Raw genomic sequence first — 26,392 nt, 5'->3', positions numbered from 1 at the left:
GAAGAAGAATGGGGCATCAGGATTGGAGGAAGATTCATTAACAACCTGCCTTATGCAGATGACACAACCTTGCTTGCTGAAAGTGAAGAGGACTTGAAGCACTTACTGATGAAGATCAAAGACCACAGCCTTCAGTATGGATTACACCTCAACATAAAGAAAACAAAAATCCTCACAACTGGACCAATGAGCAACATCATGATAAACGGAGAAAAGACTGAAGTTGTCAAGGATTTCATTTTACTTGAAACCACAATCAACGCCCATGGAAACAGCAATCGAGAAATGAAATGACCCACTGCATTGGGCAAATCTCTGCAAAAGACCTCTTTAAAGTGTTAAAAAGCAAAGACTAAGGTGCGCCTGACCCAAGCCATGATGTATTCAATCACCTCATATGCATGTGAAAGCTGGACAATGAATAAAAAAGACCGAAGAAGAATTGACGCCTTTGAATTGTGGTGTTGGCAAAGAATAATGAATATACCATGGACTGCCAAAAGAACAAACAAATCTGTCTTGGAAGAAGTACAACCAGAATGCTCCTTAGAAGCAAGGATGGCGAGACTGTCTCACATACTTTGAACTTGCTATCAGGAGGGACCAGTCCCTGGAGAAGGACATCATGCTTGGTAAAGCAGAGGATCAGGGGAAAAGAGGAAGACCGTTAAGGAGATGGGTTGACACAGTGGCTGCAACAACTGGCTGAAGCTAACAACGATTGTGAGGATGACGCAGGACCGGGCAGAATTTCATTCTGTTGTGTGTAGGGTTGCTGAGTCAGAACCAGCTCCATGGCACCTAACAAAACCAAAAACGTTAAAAGTTCTGTTCTTACACCGGCCTGTTTGGGCTTCTGCTTCCTCCAGGTGAAAGTTTCCTATTGAGGTCCTGCCACTTGCCAGCTGAGACACCTGGGGCAGGTCTGTCTTTGGGCCTCTGTGGCTTCCCTGTAAAAAAAGGAGACGGTGGTGCCGACTCTGCGTGGTTTCCAAGGTGGGGGATTTTTCATCAGAGCACCTCTACAGCACCTGCCCAGAGGGAGCCCAAGGGCACAGCTGTTAGGGGTGTGTCACCAACAGACAAGAGCCACACATTAGCGGGATTTCCCTTTTTGCCTTATCTGCCAGGAAGCTCAGAGCAAGTTTTATGCTCAATTTCAGTAGCTACCCATGGCCTAGGCTGGTGGTTCTCAACCTGAGGGAAAGCAGGGCCAATAGGGTATCCGTGTCGAGTCCACGTCCAGGGAAAGGTAACTAATGGGAACGTCCCCTTGGCCCTAGTGGGAAAGCTGCGTTTTCCTAAAGGACAAGAAACAGTGGTCACGTTGCTTTTCCACCAATCGACCCAGCCAGAAGTTAATCCCACCTGACTCTGCGACAAAGAGAGCCAAGATTCAATGGGTTAGGAAACTTATCCTCCAATTAATGAAACTGAATTTGTTAATAGGTAATTGGTTTTAAATGAATTTATTAATCAATCTAACAATGTCTGGGGATTGTAACATGAAAATAATCAGTTGGCCTTGTCAGCAACGTGAGATACCGAGATGGTGTCATGGAATTTTCCACCGCATGCTGCCGCTTCTCTGGAAACTCAGTGTTTCATCAGTTCAGATGAAAACCTTGCAGTTTGGAATTCCAGAGGCGCCTGTGGGCCTAGAGACTGTTCATCCCTTACGGAGCCTGTACCGCCGTGCATGGCAGCAATGTGGAGCTCCACACTGCAGGCCGGGCTTGGGAGCCGGTGAGACAGGAAGAGCCATGACACCAGCTGGGGCCTTTGCAAACCACCCCACTTCCCTGAGCCCTGGCATCCTCAGCTCTCAGATGGGAGCCTCCCCTCCCTTGTGTCGGGGGAGTTTTCTCACGCAGTGGCTCCTGAGGTCCCTCCTAGGGGTGAGGTCTCACACAAAAAAAGAAATGTTCTTTGTGGTAGTATAAAGGGGGGAGGAGACATGGCACATCTGTCAAGACCCAGGGACTGTTCCATACAGAGTGAAGCCTACTGCCAACTAGGGGTCCCCGGGGGTGCAAACAGTGAATGCACTCAGCTGCTAACTGAAAGGGTGGAGGTTCACGTCCACCCAGAGGCAACTGGAAAGAAAGGCCTGGTGATCTACTTCTGAAAAATCAGCCACTGAGAATTCCATGGGGCACAGTTCTACTCTGACACACGTAGGGGTGCCCCGAGTCAGGGACAGTGGCAACCGGTTAGTGTAAACAATGGACTTTAGTGAATACCAATGTATCAATACTGGCTCACTAACTGTAGCAAATGCACCCCAGGAATGCAAGACATTAATAAGGGGGAAATTGTGTGTGTGTGTGTTTGTGTGTGTGTGTTGGGGGGTATAAGAGAGCTCTCTCTACTAGTTATCCATTTTATAGCTGGTTTTTAACGTTGCCTGTGAACCAAGGTGTCTGTGTGATTTGAACAGTGCCCTGAACACAGTGCCCTGAACCCACAGAATGCAGGCCTTTCACTCTCTGCAGGGTGGTACCGGCAGCCTGGTCAAGGTTAAAGGAGACATGGAGCGACCCTGACCTGTCTCCTCCTCCTCCTCCTCCAAAAAGTGCTCCGAGTGTGGAAAACCCTCCACAGAGGGAAAGCTGCCCTCTGAGCACAGAGTGGTGGTGTAGCTAATACATGGGCGTGCACACACACACCCAACATGGTCTACAAACCACTCGATGTTTTGGTACTGTCCTCATTTCAGACTTAGTTATTTCCCTTTACTTCTTCGCTAATGTCTTTTGTTAAAATTACCACTTGTCTCCGTGAGCCAAGAAGAAAGGGGTTATTTCCCCGCTGGAGTGTGGCCAGGCATGAAAGTGAGTGCAGGGACAGGCGTGCAGGGCAGACAGCTGTGCCACTGGGCGCTGGCCGGGCTGCGGTCACCTTGCAGCCTGGCCCCCAGGCCACCCAGATCCAGACCCCACAGCAGCGGGCTGTGCGACCCTCAGCTGCTCTCCCCAAAATCCAGCTTCCAGCCAGGGCTGGGGCCGCCTCCTGGGAGCTGCCTTCCAGGTGGCTGCCTTCCCAGGGCCAGCTCCTTATAGCCTCCCCCACCCCCCACCCCCCACCTGCTCTGTATCCTGCTCGCCCTCCCCCTGCTTTGTGGCGCACACAGGGAGAGCCTTCCCTCTTCACCTCAGCCTCTCTCGGGATCTGAGATCAAGTAGGGGAGCTCCATCCACTGCTGAAGATGAAACACAGCGCCTCAGCCCTGGAGGCAAGACCAGCTCATTGGAAGGCTGGCTCCTTCCCAGGAAACCGCCTGGCAGAGGGGACCCGTGAGCCTCTACAAATCCACTGAGAAGTCCCAGGTGCGGGGGTCAGCTTTGAGGGGCTGGGCCTGACTGAGTGCCCAGGGGGTCTGCAGTGCAGAGAACCCTCCCAGTCCTGCAGAAGACAGACAGATGGAGGTGTGACTCACCCTCAGCAACTGCCTTCTGTCAAATGCAACTTAGAAACGGCTTCTCCTACAGGACAGGGTACGGCATTGCCTGAGCACACTGTCCAGCAGGCCCATGCTGAGGGTCTCACACCGCTGCCCCTGGGGGCTGCACAGTGTGTGCCTCACTGGGAAACGTGGGGCTGAGACAGCCAGGCCCTGGACGGCTGCCACACCAGGGCCCCAGCAAGGAGGATGCCACCCCAGGGGGCCCAAGGAGGAGCGGGAGCCAGGCCAGGCCAGCTTTCCACCCACAGGGAGTGACCAGAGGCCCACTCCCATCCACGCATAAACTGCTGCACTCCAGGTGCACTCGCGTCACGGGAGAGGGCCCTGTTGGGAGCTCAGAGTAAAGCACAGCAACCTGCCCACTTGGGGAAGCCCCTGTCCCTGCCACCTCTGCTCAGCTCTCCCAGAGGTGCCCTCTCCAGCCCGCCTCTCCCCGCCTCCACTCCTCCACCCCCAGCGGGCACAGACTAGCTCTGGACATCCATCATCCTGGACAATTGCTTGGTATCACTGGATGTTATGGGTTGAACTGTGTCCTTCAGAAAGGTATGTTCAAGTCCTAACCCTGTGCCTGGAATGTGACCCTGTTTGGAAACAGGGATTTCTTCTATTACTAGTTCAGTTAGATAAGTCCTAACCCTAATCCCTTCTGAGTGGCATCCTATAAAAGAGAAGGACAGACAGACAAACAGACACAGAGGATGACAGCACGTGAGGATACATCTGCGTGCGCAGGAACGCCGGGCTACAGAAGCTGGGAGAGAAGGCAGGGTCCTCCCCCAGAGCCCAGAGGGAGCACAGCCCTGTGACACCTGGATTTCAGGCTTCTAGCCTCCAAACAGGTGAGATTACACTGCTGCTCTGTAAACCACCCACTGTGCATTTTGTCACGGCAGCCCCAGGAGACGGTGCTGCCATACAGGTGCTAGTAATGTCCACCTGGCAGGGCCACGCCTGCTTGCTACCAAGCAAATGTCCAGGACGGTGGATGTCTAAAGCTAGTCTGTGCCCGCTGGGGGTGGAGGAGTGGAGGCGGGGAGAGGCGGGCTGGTGAGGGCACCCCTGGGAGAGCTGAGCAGAGGTGGCAGGGACAGGGGCTTCCCCAAGTGGGCAGGTTGCTGTGCTTTACTCTGAGCTCCCAACAGGGCCCTCTCCCATGACCTGAGTGTACCTGGAGTGCAGCAGTTTATGCGTGGATGGGAGTGGGCCTCTGGTCACTCCCTGTGGGTGGAAAGCACTCAGGTCATGGAAGGAGTGCTTCCACAGGAGTGAATCGGGCAACAACACAAACCCTTCTGCATGCAGGAGGGACAGACACACAGCACACATGATGCCAGGTCTCTGCCATGACACCATCTTGGCGTCTTCCGCTCACCTGCATCCATCTGTCTGTAGGTGTGGCCGCTGCCAGCCTGGCTGCGGGGGTGCTAAGCAGACCATGGCACTCCAGTTCAGGGAGCCCCCAGCACAGGGAGCAGGGACAGAGACCGCATTCCCATGGGGAGAGGGGCCAGGAAGGCGCCTAGAGGGCCAGAGCAAGATTCAACTTACAGCAAGTGTGTCCTCTCAACCAAATGCAGCAACGTCATAGGCAACAAGCATCGTAAACAGTGCCAATAGGCAACATCATGGTAAACGGAGAAAAGACTGATGTTGTCAAGGGTTTCATTTTACTTGGATCCACAATCGATGCTCATGGAAGTTACAGTCAAGAAACCAAAGGATGTATTAAATCGGGCAAATCTACTGCAAAAGACTTCTTTAGTCCTCAAAGATACCTCTTTGAGGACTAAGATACACCTAACGCAAGCCATTGTATTTTTGCTTCATATGCATGCAAAAGCTAGACGATGAAAAAGGAAGACCTATAAAAAGAATTGATGCCTTTGAATTATGGTATTGGCAAAGAATATTGAATACACCGTGAACTGACAGAAGAATGAAACGAGTCTATCTTGGAAGAAGTACAGCCAGAATGCTCCTTAGAAGCAAGGATGGCAAGGCTTCGTCTCACGTAGTTTGGACATGTTATCAGGAGGGAATAGTCCCTGGAGAAGGACATCATGCATGGGAAAGTAGAGGGTCAGTGAAAAAGAGGAAGACCCTCAACGAGATGGATTGACATAGGGGCTACAACTAGGGGCTCAAACATAAAGATTGTGAGGATGGCGCAGGACCAGGCAGTGTTTAGTTCTGTCGTACATCGGGTCACTATGAGCCGGAACCAACCTAACAATAACAAAGACAACCACTACCAGCCGTTCAAGGAGGACAGAACCACAGACCAAACCAGCTGCTGTCCAGTCAACTCCAACTCATGGCGACCTTGTGTGTGTCAGGGGAGAGCTGGACTCCATAGGGTTTTCAATGGCTGACTTTTTAGAAGCAGGTCACCAGGCCTTTCTTCCAAGGCATCTCTGGTTGGACTGGAACCTCTGACCTTTGGTTAGCAGCTGAGCACGTTAGCCGTTTGCACCACCTGGGGACTCTTCATAGTTGACAGAATCACAGTTACATTTCTCTCAAATCTGAAGTCAGTTGTTGCTGAAAGAAGGTTTGTTCTTAAATTTAATTCTTAAAGTTGTAATCGCTAATGTTTCCCCCCCCCCCCAAAAAAAGCAATGACTACTGAACTTCAGTGCAGGCTGAGGTAGTCCCAGGATGCTGCACATTCCAGGACCTCCGAGGGTGCCCATGCCCTGACAGGGGCTTCTCCAAGCCAGCCCCCCCACCAGACTTCTCAGGCACCACACGACTGTGGCCATCTTGCAGTACCCCTCATCTCCTCTCCTCCCTGACTCAGTACAGCTCAACTCATTGCTTACATGGAAAACCAACGCTCGCTGTCCATACTCCCCTCCAGCTGTCCGCTCCCAGTTTTCCATCAACGTGTTCACTGGTCTGAGAGTCAAGTCTGCAGGCTCCGGGAAGGCAGCAAATGGCAGAGAGGGTCATACCAATCCCCTGTGCCATCCCCGAGATTCAGCAAGCCACCTTCCTGTACGCCTGTAGGGGCTCTGGGAGTTAGGGCCCCCAAACATGCTGGGTACTTTCTACACTACATCTGCTTCTTCAGTGTTCCTGCCAGGGCCAGGCTCAGAGAAGGCAATCAGAGTCCTGGGGTGGCACAGTTGAGAGCTCAGCTGCTAACAGACAGGCTGGAAATTACAGCCCACTCACAAGTGCCTTGGAAGAAAAGCCTGGCAATCTCCTTCTGAAAAAATCAGCCATTGAAAACCCTGTGGAGCACAGTTCTACTCCAACACACATGGGGTCACCATAAGCTGAAATCGAATTGACAGCAACTGGTTTAGGTCCCTGGGTGATGCAAATGGTTGATGCGCTCAACTGTTAATCAAAAGATTAAAGGTTCAAATCTACCAGTTGCACCTCGAAAAAGAGGCCTGGCAGTGATCTGCTTCCCTGGGGTTATAGCCACGGAAAACACATGGAGAGCAGTTGGACTCTGAACCACTTGGGGTGGCCACGAGTGGAAGTCGACTTGACAGCAAGGTGTTCGTTTGTTTGTTTTTTCCCCTTGGATTACATCCACTCTCTTCCTCTGCCGTGCCACGCTCAGCAAGCAGCTGCTGCAACTCCACACCTTTCTACCAAAACAGTGAATTCAGGAACGCCCAACGAACACGTCCCCACTGCCATACAGCAAGATGCCCGAACTTGCCAGCCCCCTCCAGACAGAAGGGGGAAAATATGGGATTGGATTGATCCAAATTAAGGTCTGAATGACTCCAACCCTGACGTGTCCCTCGAAGAGGGGCTTGGACCCTGTGCATCGCCTGGGGGTCGGTCTGTGAGGGGGCGTTCCCCCGAATTATGAAACAATGCTTACAAAGCAGCTGGAGCCCAGTGTGGTAGAAACACAAGCCCACAAGACAAAGTGCTGCAGGATAAACTCCAAATGCTCGCCAGGGCTATCTCCAAGAGACAGGGGCACCAGCCATTTGTATTTTGCCCTTTGCGCCTTTTAGCAGGTTACACGCTTTCTACCACAAACATATTTTATGATTAGAAAGAAAGAAAGATGCTAAGGGGTTGTGGGATTGCCGTGGCTGCCTCCTCCTGGCTAGCGGGCCGAGGAGCCAGGCTCTGCTGGCAGCAGGAAGGGTTTTTTTTCCCAGGCTGCCTCAGCGAGGCAGAGGACGTCCTATTCCTGGACACACCAGCCCAGGCCACCCTCCACCTCCACCTGGGCCCCCACCCTGAGTCTGCAGTGGAGGAAGCGCTGGCCCTCGCCAGTATTCTAGAACGCCTCCTCCCCCAGCCCTGACAGGAGCACTGTAAATCCGCCTCCTCCAGGCCGCCCATCCCTGACTGCCTTCCCTGCCCTCTGCGTCTGTGAACTACTAAAACGTGCACTGGATTGCTGTGGCTCTAAAGCCCATCAGTAACTGTCCTCCAGTCCCTGGACTTGGGCGCTGAGTCTTCACTGAGCACCTGCTACGGGCAGGACCCTGGACTCCTGAAAGCGCCATCTGATGGGGGAGGCGGGTGCAAGGGCTGGTGTGTGACTGAGGCATAGACACCAGGTGGCCCACTCACGTGCTCCTAACCAATGATGACACCATAGGTATCCATGCCCAGGCCCTGCCAGCTCTTTCCATCCAGGCCCACACCTAGAGCACATACTCAGGCTCCCCACCGCGTTCCTGAGGGCATGGAGACAGCTGCTCCATTGGAGGGGGAGGGGCATGCAGTCCAGAGGGCAGGGAGTGCCTCTCACAGGGTGGGATGGGTAGGGTCCTGAGTCACCTAAGGGGAGGAGTCGCCTAGTCCACCTTGGCCAGGTAAGGGGCCAGGTGAAAGCACTAGAGAGAGCTGATTCACCTTCCTTTTGCCAGGATGGAGATGGGGTACAGACAGGCATCAGTGGGACTGCAGGTATTCTGAAAGGCAGTCCAGAACGACACGCCACCGTCAAGCCCTTTCTTTCCCTCTCCCTTTCGTTCTTTCTTTTTTTAATAGACTTTATTTTTAGAGCAATTTTAAGTTTACAGAAGAATGGAACAAAAAGTACAGACAGTTCCTACATCCCCCTGCCCCCCATGCCATTTGCCTTGCCACCTTCTAGCCTTCCTGTGGTGTACTCGTTACAATATACGGGCCCACACTGATACATTATTACTAACTCAAGTCCACAGTGCACAGGAGGGCTCACTCCCCACCTAGTGCAGACCTGTGGACTTTGACGAGTACACAGTGTCGTGCAAATAGTCACACTGCCCTAAAAGTGCCCTGGCCTCCACCTATCCACCACCCTCTCCCTGAACTCCAGGCAACCATTGGTCTTTCCACTGTCTCTATAATTTTACCTTTTCCAGAATGTCACATAGTTGGGATCATACAGTACATAGGCTTTTCAGACTGGCTTCTTAGCTACAAGCATTTCAGGTTCATCCATGTCTTTTCGTGGCTGATAGCTCATTTCTTTTTCATCACTGAGTAACACTCCTTTGTATGGATGGACCACAGTCTGTCTACCCACTCGCCTGTTGAAGGACATCTTGGTTGCTTCCAGTTTTCTGGCAGTTATGAGTTAGAGCTACCGTGAACATTCACATGCAGGTTTTTGCACTAAGCTTTTTTCTCATTTGGTTAAATACCTAGGAATGATCTCGGTGGATTTTATGGTAAGCCTGTGTTTAGCTTTGGAAACCCTGGTAGCATAGTGGTTAAGAGCTATGGCTGCTAACCAAAAAGGTCGGCAGTTTGAATCCACCAGGCACTCCTTAGAAACCATATGGGGCAGTTCTACTCTGTCCTGTAGGGTCACTATGAGTCGGAATCAAGTCGATGGCAATTTTTTTTTTTTTTTATGTTTAGCTTTGTAAGAAGTTGTCAGACTGTCTTCAAAAGCAGCTGCACCGTTTTGCACTCTCACAACAAATATGAGTTCCTGTTGCTCCATGTCCTCACCAGCACTTGGTGCTGTCTTTTTTTTTTTTTAATTCTTTTTTCATTGTAAGTTGAACTTGAAAACCTTAGCAATGGCCTTAGTGGGCCCGGCTCCCCTGCATTCACCAAGTTCCTGGAGTCGGGAGCTGCCTGCTCCTCTAAGCATGGTGGCCCCTGTCATCTCCACTATGTCTGCCCGAGGCAGCTGCCATCCACCACAGGACCCCCTTCGAGGGTGTTAGATCGACCAAACACCCTGCCACTGTAGCAGCCAGTGCTCCATTGTCACTGTGACCAGACACAGAAGAAAGAGCCTGTGGGACCCTCGGCCACGTGTCCCTCTCTTGGCCCCAGGAAGATGCTCAGGGAATTCTGCTGATGGCTGAAGGAGAACAGACCCCAGGCGCCAGAGCTTCCCTCTCCCACAGCCTGGAGTCCAGCTCTCTATACACACACCCACACAGCAGGGAACTGGCTAGCCCCCCAGGGCCTGGAAACCACAGGTCAGAAGCTTATCGCTGCATCAGGAACACGAACCCGGGCTGACATTCCTGCTCTGTACCCACCCGCCGAGGAACTGGGGGTCCTCTTCCCTTCTCTGAGTCTTACCCTTCTCACCTGTAAGGAGAAAGAATCAAAAGTATCCCCCTCAAAGAGCCGATGTGAGGATTAAAGAAAACCACGAGCAGGACGTGCTTAGCACACCAGGTGACTCCCTGCAGACCACATGGCCATCGTTGAGTGAATGGGGATGCCACACACCTTTCCAAAAATGATGGCCCGGTCAGGAAAGCCTCACTGCACGAGTGATCTGGGTCCTGGGAGCCTGGGGGCCAGCAGCTTGGGTTTCTCTCTCTGGCGTTGCAGTGGAAAATCCGCAAGTCTGTTTAGGTTTAAAAACAGACTTTTATTACTGCAAAAAAGCATTTCGCAAAATGGAAAACACAGTGTGAGAATAATCTGAACGGTGCTGCGGGGGCTGCAGTAATACAGGAGCGTATGAAGGAGAAAACCGCGAACACAAGGGCTCAGCTGAAACATCTCAGATTGGTTAACGTTTACGAAGTTGCAGGTGGCAGTCTCGGCTGACACCTTTGCAAGAGTTGGTCTCCTTTGCAAGGGTGGCTTCAGGTGGCAGGATCTGGCTGGTCATGAGTCTTCTGAACATTTAAAACATACTCAGACAGAACCTTGCAAAGGGGTTAGAAAAACAATTGTTTTTCTCTTGAGGGCGAGTAAAGAGGGCATTTTCTGAGAATCGGCCGACCACCAAGGTCACATTTCCCAGCAGCTAGACCCCGTAGCCCAGTCTGTGAGGTCAGCAAAGCCAAAACTGTTTCTGAGAAGTGATCAGACGAGTAATAATGGAGCTGGATCTACATTATGTTGGTGAATTCTGTTAAAGCATGAAAGCAAAGAGTTTGTTGAAAGAATAAACGATCACAAATGAAAATGCTAAGTGTTCTTATGCTCAAGGGGAGAAGGACTTGATACAGAAAAGCTGTAAGTATACCTCTGTTTAACATTACTTTACACATCTCGCTGAAGCTTAACTACGACTTGTTCTCCTTACACCTGTGTGAGTGAGCTAAGCAAACTACATTTTTCTGTAGAACTGCCCGTGTCTAGGTCGAAGGCGTAGTGGGAATTTCACAAAAGTGACAGGCTGCACGGCATGACAGAAACTGCATTTAAAAACACGTACAGCGGGCACAAGAGAACCAGAGCTCCTGCCCCTGCCCTCCTTAGTGAAGGCTCCTCATCAGAGCAGGGCCCTCATGTCATGGGCGGGTGCTCAGAAAAGGCTAGGCTGGAGGACATTGGGTCGAAGGTGGGTGAAGGCTTTGGAGACAGTGTCCACGGTGGGGCCAGCCTGAGCTCTCCTGAGGTGCCGAGTCTGCTCGTGATCTTGTCTATACCCCCTCCACTTGACTCACAACCAGGGACGTGCTGAACGGCACAGGCTCCAGGAGGAACCCTCTTACCTGGCAGGGCGTCTGCTTACACAAAGCTCAGGGCTGCCTCTGACTAGGGGCTGAGCCTCTGGCCACCTCTTGTCCTCTCCAGCCCGCCCGAGACCTCCACAGCAGGTGTGTGGGGGTGTCCCTCAGCAGGGGTCACCAGCAGCACCCACATTCCATGTTGCTGAGTCCTATTGCCTGCATCTCAGCTGGGGACACCGTCCAGAGGGACCCAGATGTCCACAGACCCATGGTGAGCACAGAGCCACCTTCCCAAGGGTCACTTAACTGCACAGTGAGTCATCTGAGCGGCGGACACCCCACCAGGAGGAGCCACCGGCTGAGAGGGCACGCACATTCTCAGAGGAGTGCAGGGTGAACCCCGAGAGGTCGAGGTTCCTTCCCACGGCTGTGGCAGACACCTTGGTGGGGCCCACGCCCCACCAAGCAGCTACGGGAGAGAAGTGTGGAGAAACAGCAGCAGGGGTTCCAATGCACGCTTCTCCAGCCACCTGTCCACTTCTCCTTCTTCCTCTGAGCCCACCCAGGGCTTCACGGCACCTCCAAGGCCAGAACCCCCTCCAAGGCCAGAGCCCCCTTCCAGGCTCCTTTATGTGAAACCCATTGCCATCGAGTCAATTCTGACTCACAGTGGCCCTATAGGACAGAGTAGAACTGCCCTATACTGACTGATACCAAGGAGTGGCTCATGGATTTGAACCACCAACCTTTATGGTTAACAGCCTGAGCACCTAACCACAGATCTCCTATTGGTCCTGTCTCTCTGGAGGCCCTGACTGCTACATGGGGTACCAGATTTGGGGGTGGACCCCAAGTGTGCAATGAACTGCAAGGAAGGCCTCCAGCCTGACCTGGGAGGGGCCTATCTCTTCTCTGAGGGGTTGTCATCCCCTCTGAACCCTGCCAAAGCCCCCTGCCCATGCTCACCACCCATGCCCCCTGGGCATGAGTCACCTAGGGGTCACCAGGTGCCTTCCCACAGCACAGTCATAGCAGTGGCCATCAGCACTGGGAGTGGGGAGACTCCTGCTCTGGGCATCCTGGCCACTTCCCAGGGTGGCAGATGGAACACACCGACCACCAGAGAGAGTGAGGGCCCCTGTGACAGTGAAGGTTACTGGTCAGCAAGGCTGGGCTGGGATTCTCAGTGGTTTGGCCTAATGTAATCCTAATGTAAATATAATGTAATCACCTTCCATGATGTGGTCTGATGTAAGCAGCCAATCAGTGGAAAGGGAGCTTCCTTGCGGGTGGGGCCTGCCTCCAGGATATAAATGGATGTTCTGGCAAAGCCTGCTATCTCTCAACCCCGAGCTCTTCTTGTTGCCTGACTTCTGGCTCCCGGGATGTAAGCCTGCAGAAGCCTCCAGCCAGCCACCTGACTCTCAGACTGGGGACTTCCCAGCCCCCACAACTGTGTCAGCCATTTCTTTGAAGTAAATCTCTCTATACACACACACACACACACACACACACACACACACTTCTGTATCTCTATCTACAACTCACTGGTTTTGCTCCTCTAGAGAAGCCAGACTAAGATAGCATCTTAAGAGTTTTTCAAAATCACCAGGAAGACAGGTCTCAGGAGAGGCCCCTGTGGTTACTCCACCCACATTTGGGGCTTCCAGCCTAATGACTCACTGACAGAGCAGGGATGCCCAAGGGAGGGGGCCTGTCACCCATCAAGTCTTGGTCACCCATCCCCCCCACCCACTGGACAACACAGGCCCCTCACCCTCCCCTCACACTCACTGGACAACATGGGCCCCCCTCCCCTCACACCCACTGGACAACAAAAGCCTACGCCATGACCTTCACCCCAGCTGGACAACACAGGCCTTCCACCCTCCCCTCACACTCACTGGACCACACACACCCCCCACCACCCCCCATACCCACTGGACAACATGGGCCCACACCACGTCCCCGACACCTGCTGGACAACACAGGCTGCACACCACCTCCCTCCTTACGAACTGCCTCCTCGTTTCATCTTGGAATCAAAAAAGAAGATGGAAGCAAAACCAACCAACAAAAAACACCACAACCTTCAGTAAATGCTTTTCTATTCATGACGCAAAACCAACTTTGACCAGAGTGCCGTCTCTCGGCAGAGGCGTGTGCTGTGCCTGAGGCCTTCTCTCACTTGAGGAGCTGCCCAGTGTCCACGTCTGTGGAGGTCCATGGTGCCCACTCCTTGGCGTGGGGAACTCCCTTCTCAAGACTACGTGGGTCAGAAACCTTCCCAAACTTGCTGGAACACGCCTGCTTCTGGCCCTGGGTCCAGTGAGCTCTGACCTGCGGTGCTGGTTCCACTGGGTCAACCAGGACACCCCTTGGGTCACCTGCCTCAGGGAGTCTATGACCACCAGTGCCCTGATCCTAATACAGGGCAGCATCTTCAGCCAAACATACCACCTTCCACCCTTACCATGGGATGACACTCCCATGGAAACTAAGGGCTATTGTCTTTCTAGAATCTGTCTCCGTCCCTGGAGACACGCATGGGGGACAGAATCCTTCTCTGGCTTGGGCACATGGGAGAGCTAAAACTTGATGCACCTTCTTCAAACACATGGCACAGAGGGACAGCCAACTCTTCCCCACGTGGCAGGTCTCTTGGGCAGGCAGAGCCACCTAAAACGGGCCCATGAAGAAAGACCCTCACGGCTCCAGGGAAGGGGTCTGGGAGGTCCCGCGTGATGCCTGTGGCCTGTATCTGTCCACATTGTAGGGGAGGGCGGAGAAGGACATAAATTAGTGCCGATGAGTTAATGTGAGTCCTGTATGATCAATTACTCACATTCAGCTCTACGCAGAGAAGTACAACTAGGTGAGGGAATGCTAAAGGAGGAAAGACTTCAAAAATAAAGCAAACGTGTCTTTTTGAGAGCGGCCACTCGTGGAAGCCCAGGAAGCCTTTTAGAGAGCTTCAGTCATTAGCATTTTGACTACTAAAAACCATAAGATAAGAGTGCTATAGAGAACTGTTCAGATCTTCCCCCCAAAAATGACAAACCAGCCCTCAGGTTACGGACATGCATTACAGCAAAGCTCCTCAGCAAGTAATAAAGTCAAACGTACACCAGGTACACAGAGAAAACAAGCCGCCTCTCCCCACGCACTCCGTAATCCGAGTGTGCTGATGCCAGGCCCCCGCCCTTCGCCAGCTCCCCGTGCGTCTGTCTCAGGCCCACCTGGTCAGGAAGCCTCTTCACTTGTCTTGTTAGGCTCTTCGGTGGACGTTAAAAATGGCAACCATTTCTAAACATTGTGACTAAAGATTCTACAGAGAATCCTGATTAAAAGGGGTAAAATGTGGGTCAGGTTTTCAAATTCTCATAGAATCCAGGCTTTCGGGACTGCTGATGATAGATGAACCCCTTTAAATCTCAAAACAAAACCATTCCCTAAAGTCTTCTTTGAACCAAACAATAGTTCAGCTTCATTAGTAAGGTACATCTGCCCTGAGCATTGTGCTCTTTCAAAGAATTATCTGTTTGGGATCAAACTGACAAAAGCAATTCGAAAGGTTAGATAAGCTTAAGGGGCAGTGAGTTTATGTTAATGGTGGTGGGAGAATTTGGAAAAAGATGTGGAAAATGGTTGTACAACTTGAAGAATGTAATTAATGTCACTGAACTGTACTTTAGAAATTGTGGAAATGGTTTATCTTTTGCTGTGTATATTTTTACCAAAAAATAAATTAAATTAAAAAGGGTAAGTACACATAAAGTTGTTCATTGACATCATCCTGGTATGAATTTCCCTAACCGTGATGGGAGCCCCTTGAAGTGAGTGAAATAACAAGAAACCACAGTCCCAGGCCGTTAGCAATGGCTTTGTCCGAGCCCACAGGCTGGCACCATCTGGCCCCTCTCACGCCAAGTCCCAGACCTGGAGACAAGGCAGGTTGGGTCAGGTGGAATGGATGGAGCATCCTGAAGGACAGGCCAGGTCACTCACACGCATTTCAGCTGCTGTCCGTTCTGCGCATCTTGTCAGTACACAGGGAGCCCTGTGCGGGAGCCAGGAGAAACGACGACAGACGATATGTCTCACCACCCTGGAGATGCCCCCATCACAGAGAGCAGACGCTGCCTCACAACAACCAAACACCAAACCAAACCAGCTGCCATCAAGTGGATTCCCATCACGGTGACCCCATGTGTTGCAAAGTAGGGCTATGCTCCATAGGGGTTTCAAGGTTGAGACCTCTCGGGAGTCAGGCCTTTGGTCCAAGGCACATCTGGGTGGGTTTGAACTGCCAACCTTTCAGTTAGTAGGAGCGTTTAACCATTTGTATCACCCAGCGACTCATCACAAGAAACCACGGCCTGCCTTGTGGCTGAGGTCAGGCCCCCGCACACACAGAGAAGGGTGATGGGCCCCTTGGGTACCCCAGGGCAGCCAGGGTGTGTTGTGGCCCACAAGGAATGCTGGGAGGTTGGGGCACAGGGAGCACCCAGGAAAACAGGGTGACGCCACATGGTCAGAGGTGTCTGGGCTCCAGACCAGGAGTCAGACATTCTCCCAAAGTGGACAGGGTCAGTGGGAGTTCTGAGACAGGGCCCATCAGCAGGGCTGTCCTAGTGTCACCAGAGAGCAGAGGTGGGGGCTGGTCAGGTAGCCCCTGGACAAGGCCGGGTGGTGAAGACGGCAGGGGTTAGGTGGGGGCTTGTTGGCCGGTCCCCCGGGGTGAGTGAGTGAGGGCAGGGTAGGACCCTAGCTTGTCCAGCCAAGGGGATGGAGGCTCCTAAACAGACAGGAGGTCTACATTCCCTTTGTTCTCCCAGGAAGGATCACTGTGGGGGTTGAAGCTGGAGGTGATGGCTCCCAGTGATACTAGGAAGAGATGCCCTTGGCAGCCAGTGGGATGGACTTGACAGGGAGGCCAAATTCTCTGGGCTGCGCTCTGACACAGCCCCAGCACCTGCCCCCTTTTCTTCTCCTTGTTCCCTCCTTCCAGGGCAAAGGGCAGACACACCTGGCAGCCACCACCCTTTAGGATGAAACACCCGGCATGCCTCCCAGCCGCCCTGGCCCAGCCAGGAGCGACAATGTGCTACATCAGGTGGGTGCTGGGACCAGGTGGGGTGTCAGCCAGGAAGCGACCAAGCAGGGAGGGATACCAGCTCCCCAGCTGCTACTACGAGCTACACACGTGATGAGTCACTTCTCAAATTAGTGATGTCATCTGGGGGAGAGCAAACAGTTCCCACTGAGGATAGGGGGTGGGTAGGGCTGACGCACCAACCCAGCCTAGTGGCCTCGGCCACCACAGGAGCCTCTGGGCCTGGGGAGCTGCACCTGGACAAGCCCACCTGTGAGGATGCCCGCCAGCCACGTTGTTACTCTAAGGGCTGCCGGACATCAGCACACCAGTCTGCAGACTCACTGTGCACCACGCTCCTGCACGATGCTGTCTCCAATTCTGAACACGAGGCAGAGGAGTCTGTTGGGCGAAATCCCAACTCCACTGCGTAAACCACAGGCAAAAGACTCTGACTCTTTAGCCCGTGAAGCTGAAGAAGTAAGCAAGAGTCGCTCAAACTGGCCTTGATCAGGGAGGACGGACTGCAGGGTCAGAGGCCGGTGTGCCAGCCAGCTCCACCCTGTGGCCGAGGAATCTGACACTGGGCACTGACACAGACCATGGCAGCCTACGAGGGTCGTCTTCCTTCTCATCATAAAATCCCCGGCTTATAAGATGTCAGCACCATCACATCCGGGGAGGACACCGAGGCCCAAGGCAGACGTGTGTATGTGAAACGTGTGTGTATGTGTGCACGTGTGTACCTGTGCATGCATACAAACTTGTGTGCTCAACATCACAGGAAGGGCAGGAAGTGACGTGGACAGTGGGCGTGGTGGCACCAGAGCAGCAGCCCTGGCTTCTAGTCCCGCTCCACCACCCTCACTCTGTGACCTCAAGTGCGTCCTCTCTGACCTCCATCTGCAAACGAACTCATGCGTGGTTTTGCAGGCTGGTGCTGGGGTCTGCAGGGAAACCTGCACGTGTGTGACTGACACACCTGGGTCTGCAGGGAGACTTGCACATGTGTGTGACTGTGATACACCTGGGTCTGCAGGGAGACCTGAATGTGTGTGTGACTGACACACCTGGGTCTGCAGGGAGACCTGCACATGTGGGACTGTGACACACCTGGGCCTGCAGAGAGACCTGCATGTGTGTGTGTGTGACTATGACACATCTGGGTCTGCAGGGAAACCCCAGGGGCAGAACTTTCCAAAGAAGATGGCTCTTCTGAAATTGATTTCAGCAAGCTCTAAATACCCCAGAAAGCCTGGACATCACACCTGGGGCTAAGCGCCCCTCTTGGTGCAGTGTGCCTCATGAAGCAGGTAGGTAGGTGCAGGAGGCGCCAATGGGCCCCGCTGTCAGCCAGGGGGTGGGGAGTGCCGGACAGCATCTGATGGCTTTGTCTCCACTATCAGTGTAGTCACATGTGAGACATGGAGGAGTGAAGACGAATAGAAAAGACTGCAGGCAGCTCAAGGAACACCCCCGGATCCAAGCTCTGGAAGGCAGGAGTGGTGGAGCCATGCAGAAACACCTTCTGCGCCTGCCCAGCAGACACACATTCCCACAGCTCAGACAGCTGCGGGGGCTGCTCAGCACCGGGGTGCTGTTTGTGGGGAGAGGAGGGCCAGGCAGGGAGGGCAAGGGTGCAGGGGAAGGGGTGCTGGCTGAGACCACAGAGCTACAGAAATAAAGCCTCCAGGAATGGTATGTGGGATTGTCACCGTGCTGGCTCTGGGCCTTGCGACCCAAGTGTCTTCACTGAAGATGATGCAGGACCGGCAGCATTTCCTTCTGTTGTACATGGGTCACCATGAACAACAGAACCATGGAACCAACTTGACAGCACCTAAGAACCACCACCAGGGCAGGTGAGTTCAGTGGGGCCCCCAGACGAGGTTGCTGTTGTTGTTGTTCTTAGGTGCCGTCGAGTTGGTTCTAGATGGAGTAGGGATAGATAAAACAGGGCTTTCAACCAGTGCCTCTGCCTCCAGGGGCCGTGTGGCAATGTCTGCAGACATTTTTGGTTGTCATAACTGGAGAGGTGTGTCTAGCGGGCAGAGGCCAGGGACACTGCTTAAACACCCTACAGTGCCCAGGAACGTCCCGCCACAAAGTTATTTGCCCCTGATGGCCACAGTGAGAGGATGAGAACCACTGGCCCAGAGGGATGGAGAAGGAGGAAACCACTGAAGGAAATGAAGCTTGGTGGAGGTTCACCGTGTGGACCCAGGAAAAGGGGAGGCCAATGACAAGGTCTAGGAGGGACACTTTATAAGACAGTGAGCATTTCGTAGGGATTCCACAGAAACTTTTTGTTTTCTAGCAGGCAGAACCAGAAAGACCCTCAGGGACCCACAATGTTCTCATTTTTCAGAGGACAATGTGATACCCAGGGAGCTGACGTACCTGTGCCAGGCCCCACATGGGCAGGCACCCCTCTGCCCCCGAGCTCCACCTCCTGCTTCTTTTCTCCAGCTCCCCAGCTGTGCTGAGACTAGCAATGTCACCCCTCAGGAGACTGGGGATCAGTGGTGCCGTCTCAGCAATGGCAGGATGGGGAGGCCGAGGGGAGCCCACCAGGCAGAGGCCCCACGCCCTGAAGACAAGGAACACACACCAGGGCCCCGTGAGCGGCAGCATCCAGCCCTCCCCTGTGTCTGAATTCCACAGAAAAAAGGCTGACCCTAGATGAAAAGGAGGAAGGGAACCATCTGGAAGGTCCTGGGGGTGGGAAAACGAGGCCTTACCTGCTCACAGAGCACACATTTCAGGAGTGGGGCTAACTGTCCGAGATCTCCACTGGGGCCAGGGAACAGGAGCCCCACGCTCACCAAGAGCTGGCAGGACAAAGACAGCCAGCCGGTGGTCCCCTCTGTGCCTGGCTCCAGAGGAGGGGTGGGCGGCAGACACAGAGAACACTGGAGGACAAGCAGACACCCCTGGCCCCCAAGTTTGTCAGGACATCACCAGCCACTCTTGCCCCTGTGCGTACAGGGTTGGTGTCTTTGTGCAAAATGGGCTTCCTCACCCACCTGCCCCACCTAAGTCCAGTCTCTGTGTTGTCTGTTGTCCTCACAGTTGCACAGCCCAGTATTGGTAGCACCAACAATCAGTGCCGGCCAAGAGAAGGAGCCAAGCCACACCCTAGGGGCTGTGGGACCCGCCCAGGATACTGAGCCGACACAGAGGCAGAGCCTCAGGCTGTCCCCCCCTTCCCTGTCCCCCGCGCCCAGCACACGGAGCTCATCCACACTGAGGAAACAAATGAGCCAGAGGCCAGCGTCGGGAGCCTCACATGTGCCGGGAGCTGGCTCCCAGCTGCCTCTCACTCCAGTGCAGGCAAAGAAATGCTCCAAAGCCAGGCCCCTCCATGGAGCCCCCGAGATAGGGCCCGCCACAGCCAAGCTGCCAGGGGCCGGCTGACGCATCCCGGGGGACGTGTAGAGATGGGGAAACAGAGCTCTGAGCCCAGTCACTGTGGCCCCAGAGGCCTCCCAGGGGACACTAGCCCCTTAAGGTGCTGCTGCTCCCCGAGGTCCAGTCCCCACTCTGGGAGGACGCTGTCCATGGACACATGGAACCTGGAACCTACTAAACAGCACAAGAACCCAGGGACCCCAGAGGTGTCCCACTCACCTCACTGGAGATAAAAGCAACTCCACGCAGGAGCCCTGCCAGCCGTTCCAGGAAACAAGTAAACTTACACAGCCTGTGGGGCCCTCTACCACATCCGCTGAGAGAAGACAGGAGCCCAAGACCCCGCCAGCTGCCGAAAAGCCCTGTCACCAGATAGCAGATGCAGCCCACCTGGCATTTCGAGGCCCACGCAGGAAAATGTGTGGGGACTGGAAAGAAGGAGCAGGTCAGCGCTGGGAGCCTGTGGCCCTTTATGGGCTCCAGTGAGCGAGTGGGTGGGCCTCCAGGATGTCTGTAGGGCCTGCACCAAAACCACAGGGCTCTGGCCTCCCCAACCCCAGCCTAGTGCGTCCTGCTCAATGGGGACCCTGTGAATGGTGGGAAAGTCAGCATTCAGAAAGGGACACTGTCGGACGCTCTCTGTCCCCACCACCAGCCCAGACCTCTGCAAGGCAGCAAAGACACTTCTCCAGACCCAGATAAGCCCTTTCTCTGCCCACCATCTCACCCAGCCAGAGCCCCAAGCAGGGTCCTCCCCACGGTCTCCCACACGGATCACAAGGCCATCGCCGACGGCGCACTGGGTGACAGGTGGCACTCTGTAGAGAACATTAACTCCAGAGTACCACATTTTACTGCAGAAAAGAACCCTGCTCCATCAGCAGCTGCGGGGCTGTATAAAGAAATGGGGACTGTAATGTTTTGCTTTTCTTGCCTTTTCTAGTGCCACATTATCATAACATTTTCCCATAATTACGCCCATAAAAGTCACCTGAAAATACTTCACGCCACAAGAGTTGATCTACATATTTCATTCAGTGAAGATCGGGCGCGGGGAGCTGAGAGAATTCCAGGACAGAATTCCCCGGGAAGATGGTGGCTCACAGATCAGTCCAGCTGAGTGTTGGCACGGCTCTGTCTTTGGGTGAGCTGTGTTCTGGCCTTGGGGGTCAACCTGTCTCAGCACTGACCACTGGAGAGCCCTAGAGGTGCGCGAAGACCTGGGAAGACCACTCTTCAGGGAGAGAGTCAGGGATGGGCCTCGCAGAAGGGGGACTGGAGTGCCAGGTGGATAGTCTGGCTCCACAAGAGCCTTCCACCCGAGGCAGACACTTTTCTAGAAATTCCCACAAGGCCCTTCCTCCAGGAGTCTCTGCGTGGGGTCTCTGCTCAGAAGAGCCCTTTGAGAGGGCAATCCCACCTCTACCTAGTTGGTAGAGTCCCACAAACGGAGGTAACTTATCTTCATGCAGCAGGAAGACAGACAAGGCCCACAGCTCCCTGCGCCAGCCACTCATCAAATAAAAACAGTCGGAATTAAAAAACAACAGGAAAAAAAAAAAAAACCAAGATGAGAAATAAACTTCCGAACAGCATCACTTCATTAAGCCTGCAGTGCATTCCATTTTACCTCTCTGAGAACTCCAGAAATAAAATTTGAACAGCGAGAAAGTAGCGTATTCTAACCTCTCCTAAACATGCAATAAATTGTATTTATAAAAGAAAGGCGACACAGAAGTGCTTACGCTCAGTTAGTATTCTAATGGATTAAAGACAATTCAAAAATTGTAATTTCTTCTCAGAGTTGCAGCTGAAGACAGGGGATTTCACTTAAAGACACAATTCAATCTCGATGGAATTTATTTGGGGAAAAAAATCCCTGTGTGGCAAACAGTCCTGTTGCCCCTCCCCCACGGGGCTAGGTGCTTCGGAATGCAAGCTCCCCCTCCTGCCCTGGCTTTACCTGCTGGGAACGTCCCCAAGCCATCGGAGTGGGGGCTGCTAATACTCAGTGCTCCCCGCTTTTGAACACGACACTGCATGGTGTTGTTGCCATGTGCCCTGGAGTCTATTTCGACTCACAGAGAACCTACTGGACCAAGCAGAACTGCCTCACAGGGTTTCCTAGGCTGTACTCTTTAGGTTGCTGATTGTCAGGCCTGTTCTCCCTTCTCAGAGCCACTGGCGGGTTCAAACCACTAACCTTTCACTCAGCAGCCTGATGCCTAAGCGCTGTGCCACCAGGATTCCTTTCTATCACTGCCTCCTAGAATGGGAGTCCTGGCTTAGGTGTCCTAGGACATCCAACTAACTCACCTTCCCTCCATTTCCCTGACTGCTATTCTAGTGTGGAGCCTGTGGAGAGATCAGTCTGGAGCAGTCCCACCACCTTCAAGAACCCTGTCCGCACAGACCTGTCTATTCCCACTATGCTGAGGGACAAGAATTCAAACCAGCTCCTTTTAAGCCACAGCCACCAGCGGTGTTTCTACAGCCCAGGATGACGGGGAGTTCCAACTTTCCCATCCAAGCTCATCGTCAGCCACGGCCACCCCTCACCAGGTGACGTCCAGCCCTGTGCGCAGCCAGCATCGCTGCCCAGGTGACCCACCCAGGTGTCAGCGTGCTGATGCTTCCAGGCGGTAGAGTACCCATTTAGAAGTAAGCCACTGGGGGCCTCTGCCCCTTTCTGCTTCTCCAGCAATTCTTCCCCAAGGGGAGAAAATGACAAGGCTGTGTCACTATAGCAACTAGCCCAGTTGGTAGGCTGCAGGTCTGTCTCCTGCCAGAGGGTGGAGCTCATCCCCTGAAATATGAATCACCTCCTGGTGAGAAGGACCGGCTTTTCCTGGGCCAAGAACAGTAGAATACCCCCTAACTGAGAACCAGGCCAGGAAATCAGCCCACTTCCTTTCAGCAGCGCCAGGAAGCAGACACCTCGTGTGCTGCAGAGAAATGCACAGACTTAACAGGCAGGATAATTGAGTCCTGTATGATACTAGCTTCCTGAACTAATAACAGACAAATGTACCTGCACACACACACACACGACATTCTGAGTAAGGGGGCCATTCTTCACCCCAGATCTATTGGAAAACTGAATGAGGGTGACAACAACTGTGTCATTTGCATTTTATTTGCTTTATCATTTCTAAAAAGAAAAATGCATTTTTTTCTCTAGAACTGCAGTTCCAAGCTATAAATTATTACTATGTCTATTTTGCGTTCTAGTGAAACGTTTTAATTTCTCCAAGTACACTTCCGGTGTAATGGGGTGTGTCCAAAAAACGTTTTCCTATTGTCAATTATTCTATCACACAGAGATGGAAACAACCATAAAAACGTGCTGAACCCAAGCTTCTGTTATTCATGGTTTCTGCTACCCTGGATGAGACATTGCCCCCAAATGTCCTTGTCCATGGTGTAAGTGCCATTTCCCGAAGCCAGGGAGGCTTCCAATGGCAGGGGTGAGTGTGCACAAGCGGCTCTCATCCCGCCCTGTGTCTGAGCAGCTACACTCTGACACCTGACTTTGCAAAGCAGGCCACAGCCTCGGAAGGTGTGAGCCATCAGCATGAACAGAGAGATGCTGCCTGGAGCACTTGGGCGGGGAATGGGGGGCAGGGGGCGGGAAGTGGGACAATGCTGCATATTTTGAGTGAGGGTGCAGATACAGAGAGCGCCCTTGCTGGCACCGGGGGTGTGCTGAGTGCTGAAGAAACAGGGCGGGGGTGTCAGGTACTTAACAACAATTAGCAGTTGTTCTTTTCTCCACCTGGAGAGCTGCCTTCCTGGGCCAGCTGGCTGCCACTGGTTCTCCGCATGGGAGCCAAGGATGCTGGTGCTGGAGTTGGCCAGGGACTGGTGGCAGGGGGCTCTGGGCACTCCTCTCCTCTCCAAACATTGCTGAATGCTCCCCCTCCCCCCCCCACCAAGTACATTCAGACGACACCTCCTCTGCCAGGCAGTGGAGTTTACCTGCCCTTAACCGTTTCTTCATCACCAAGGAAGCCTTTCTCAGGGCTCCTTTAGGGAACACATGAACACCACCTGTGACCCTAAGACAGCCTAGGGTCCCCACTTGCAGAGGCAAATGTCGCTCAACCACCCCCAGGCCCCACTCCCTGCAGCTGTCCTGGCCAGTTCTGAGGGCTCACCCTGTGCACCAGGACGACCCAGCCCGCCTGGGCAGCCCAGATTATGACCTCCCCTAGGACCTTCCTACTGGGCGACTCCTCCCTGCAGCGGGCACAGGCTTGCCAGCAATTGTGGGGAAACATACAGCCGGTGGATGCCAGTAAGAACAATCCAGCTCCAACACCCGCTTCCCTCGCAGTGGGGGGCGATCTGACCGGCCAGGCTGTCCCGACTAGGCTGAGGTTCGGCCCTGGGCTCGGCGGCCCCCTGCAGACTCATTTTGGAGAGGGTGGAAGGTAGGCTGGGGCTAGGGGCGAGAGGCCCGCGCTCGGGAGGCAGTGGGGGAGCGCAGCTTGGCACTGGCCTCTTTTATTTATTTATTTATTTATTTATTTATTATTATTTTGTGTAAAGAATCCATATTTTTTCACCACCTCCTGCGCCCGTGGCAATTCTCCATGACAGGTGCTCCCCAGCACCCGTCCGTCCCTCTTGCCAGGATGGGAAGGATCCGGAGCCTGTGCCCGCCTGGGGACAGACCATCCCTCTCCACCCCAACTCTGACCTGAGCCTAGTCGCCGGCCACCTCCACCCGTCCCAGCCCCGAGCCTGCACCGGGCGCCAACCAGACCAAGCCCGCGGCCTGGCTTGGTCGCAGGCTCAGGTCCTTAGTCGCGGCTAGCGCAATGCCCGCGGCGGTCGGGCCCCTGTCCGCATCCCACCCCTCACTTTTCCTCCTTTTCGAGAAACCAACCAGCGAGCCCGCTCCCCGGAGGCAGCCGCTCCGCCGCGCCCCAACCTGAGCCCGGTTCCCGCCCGAGGCGCCCCGCTCCGGGCTCGGCTGCCGGGTCCCCACGTTCCCGACGGGAGTGTCGCCGGCGGGCAGCGCCCGGCAGAAAGCTCCGCCGACGCCCCGCCAGCGCTGCCGCTGCCCGAGACCTCCCTCAGCTGCTCGAGCTCGACTCCGCGCCGAGCCCCGGACGGGAAGCCACCAACTCGGTTCAGTTCGCCGGATTGGGCCAGGAGCAGCGAGAGCACTCCGGGCAGCTGCGGGCACCGCCGCGCAGGGTCGCGCCGCGCCACACGGGGCCTGGCGTCCAGGCCCGGCCCGGGAGTCGGGGAGGGAAGCTCCGCGGCGCCGCCCGCACCCGAAAAGCCCGAGCTCTAGCCCGGGGGAACCCTCGCCCTCCTGGCCCGGCGAGGACCGGCTGGGACCCGGGCCCGCGCGCCCCGAGCTGCAACTCCGCGCCGACTCCGGGCAGCCCACGAGGCGCCCCGCCTGGGCCGGGCCGAGAGGCCGTGGCGCCGGGCCGCGCGGTACTCACTGCAGTAGGCGATGAGCAGGCTGGCCAGGATCATGAACGCCCAAAAAGTTGAAGACATGCTGGGCAGGGCGGTCGCATCTTGCCGGCTGCTGGTCCTGGGCGATGGCGCCATTGAAGCCGCGGCGCCCGCGCGGGGGGCAGCAGCGCGTCTCAGCAGCCGGCCCTGCCCGCGCCCCCGCGCTGGCCTCCACGTGCGGGCCCCGCGCGCGCCATCCTCCGCCGCCGCCGCCGCCGCCGCCGCCGCGCCCGGGCCGCCGGCCCACTGCGCCCCCGCGCCGTCCCGCGCCGTCCCTCCCCGCGCCTCGCCCGCCGCGCCCGCGCCCGCGCCCGCGCCCGCCGCGCCCGCGCTGCCGGGCCCGCGCCCGCGCCCGCGTCGGCCGCCCGGGGACACCGGCCAAGCAGCTCTGGGCGTCGCTGCGCGCCCGGCTCGTCGCGCCCGGCCAACAGTGTGAGAGGCGCGCCCAGCGCGCGTGCCCGGCGCCCGGGGGGAGGGGGACTCCAGGCCCGGGACTGGAGGGGAAGGCGGAGGGGACGCCGCACCCCAGCGGCGCCTCTGGATGGCGACAGAGAAGGCCGGGCGCGCTCGCAGTCTGGGCCCTTCGCTTGTAGGATAGGATGGACCAGCGGGAAGTTCGTGGAGTTGGGCAGCATAACCTGCTGACCCTTCGCGCCCCCAGCATCCCCGTCCTGTCCTGGAACACTGGGAGTCCCAGACGTCTACTGGAGCTGGGCCTCGAGTTTATTCCAGCAGAGGGTGCCCTGTCAGCCCTGGCCTGGGTTGTGGGCCAGTGTCCCACAGGGAGCACAGCTTTTGACCCGCGCAGGGAGTCAGCTGAGGCGGGGCCGCCCTCAGGAGCCCTATCTGGGAGTCTTACCACAGCAGGCACCCAGGACAGCTCCTTCTCTGTGCCCACGCCAGGACTGCCAGGCATAAGGACACATGCTACTTTTCTCCCTCGGCCCCAGGAACCCCTACTTGTGCCTGCTGTGGCTCTCCCACCTCTGCGCACTGCCCTGGTCCTTGGTGAAGCCTCTTCCCCCATCACCTGAGAGTCCCTGCAAGGCAAGGGCCCCAAGCTTGTCTCTGGACTCCGTTCCCAGG

The 26,392-nt window shown here is 54.9% G+C and overlaps 1 protein-coding gene across 1 annotated transcript in view; it reads right to left on the bottom strand.

Moving 5' to 3' along the window:
• TAFA5 (TAFA chemokine like family member 5) overlaps positions 1 to 25,407 on the bottom strand; it is a 273,873-nt gene extending 248,466 nt beyond the window's left edge. The window contains exon 1 of the mRNA XM_049884691.1: positions 25,291 to 25,407. Coding sequence (XP_049740648.1) covers positions 25,291 to 25,402 — 112 coding nt within the window. The 5' untranslated portion in view covers positions 25,403 to 25,407. The remainder of the gene's footprint in view (positions 1 to 25,290) is intronic.
• Positions 25,408 to 26,392: the final 985 nt, after the last annotated feature.

The sequence above is a fragment of the Elephas maximus genome, chromosome 4, assembly GCF_024166365.1.
Source record: "Elephas maximus indicus isolate mEleMax1 chromosome 4, mEleMax1 primary haplotype, whole genome shotgun sequence".
Lineage (NCBI taxonomy): Eukaryota > Metazoa > Chordata > Mammalia > Proboscidea > Elephantidae > Elephas > Elephas maximus.
This window is presented reverse-complemented; position numbering and strand designations above follow the sequence as displayed.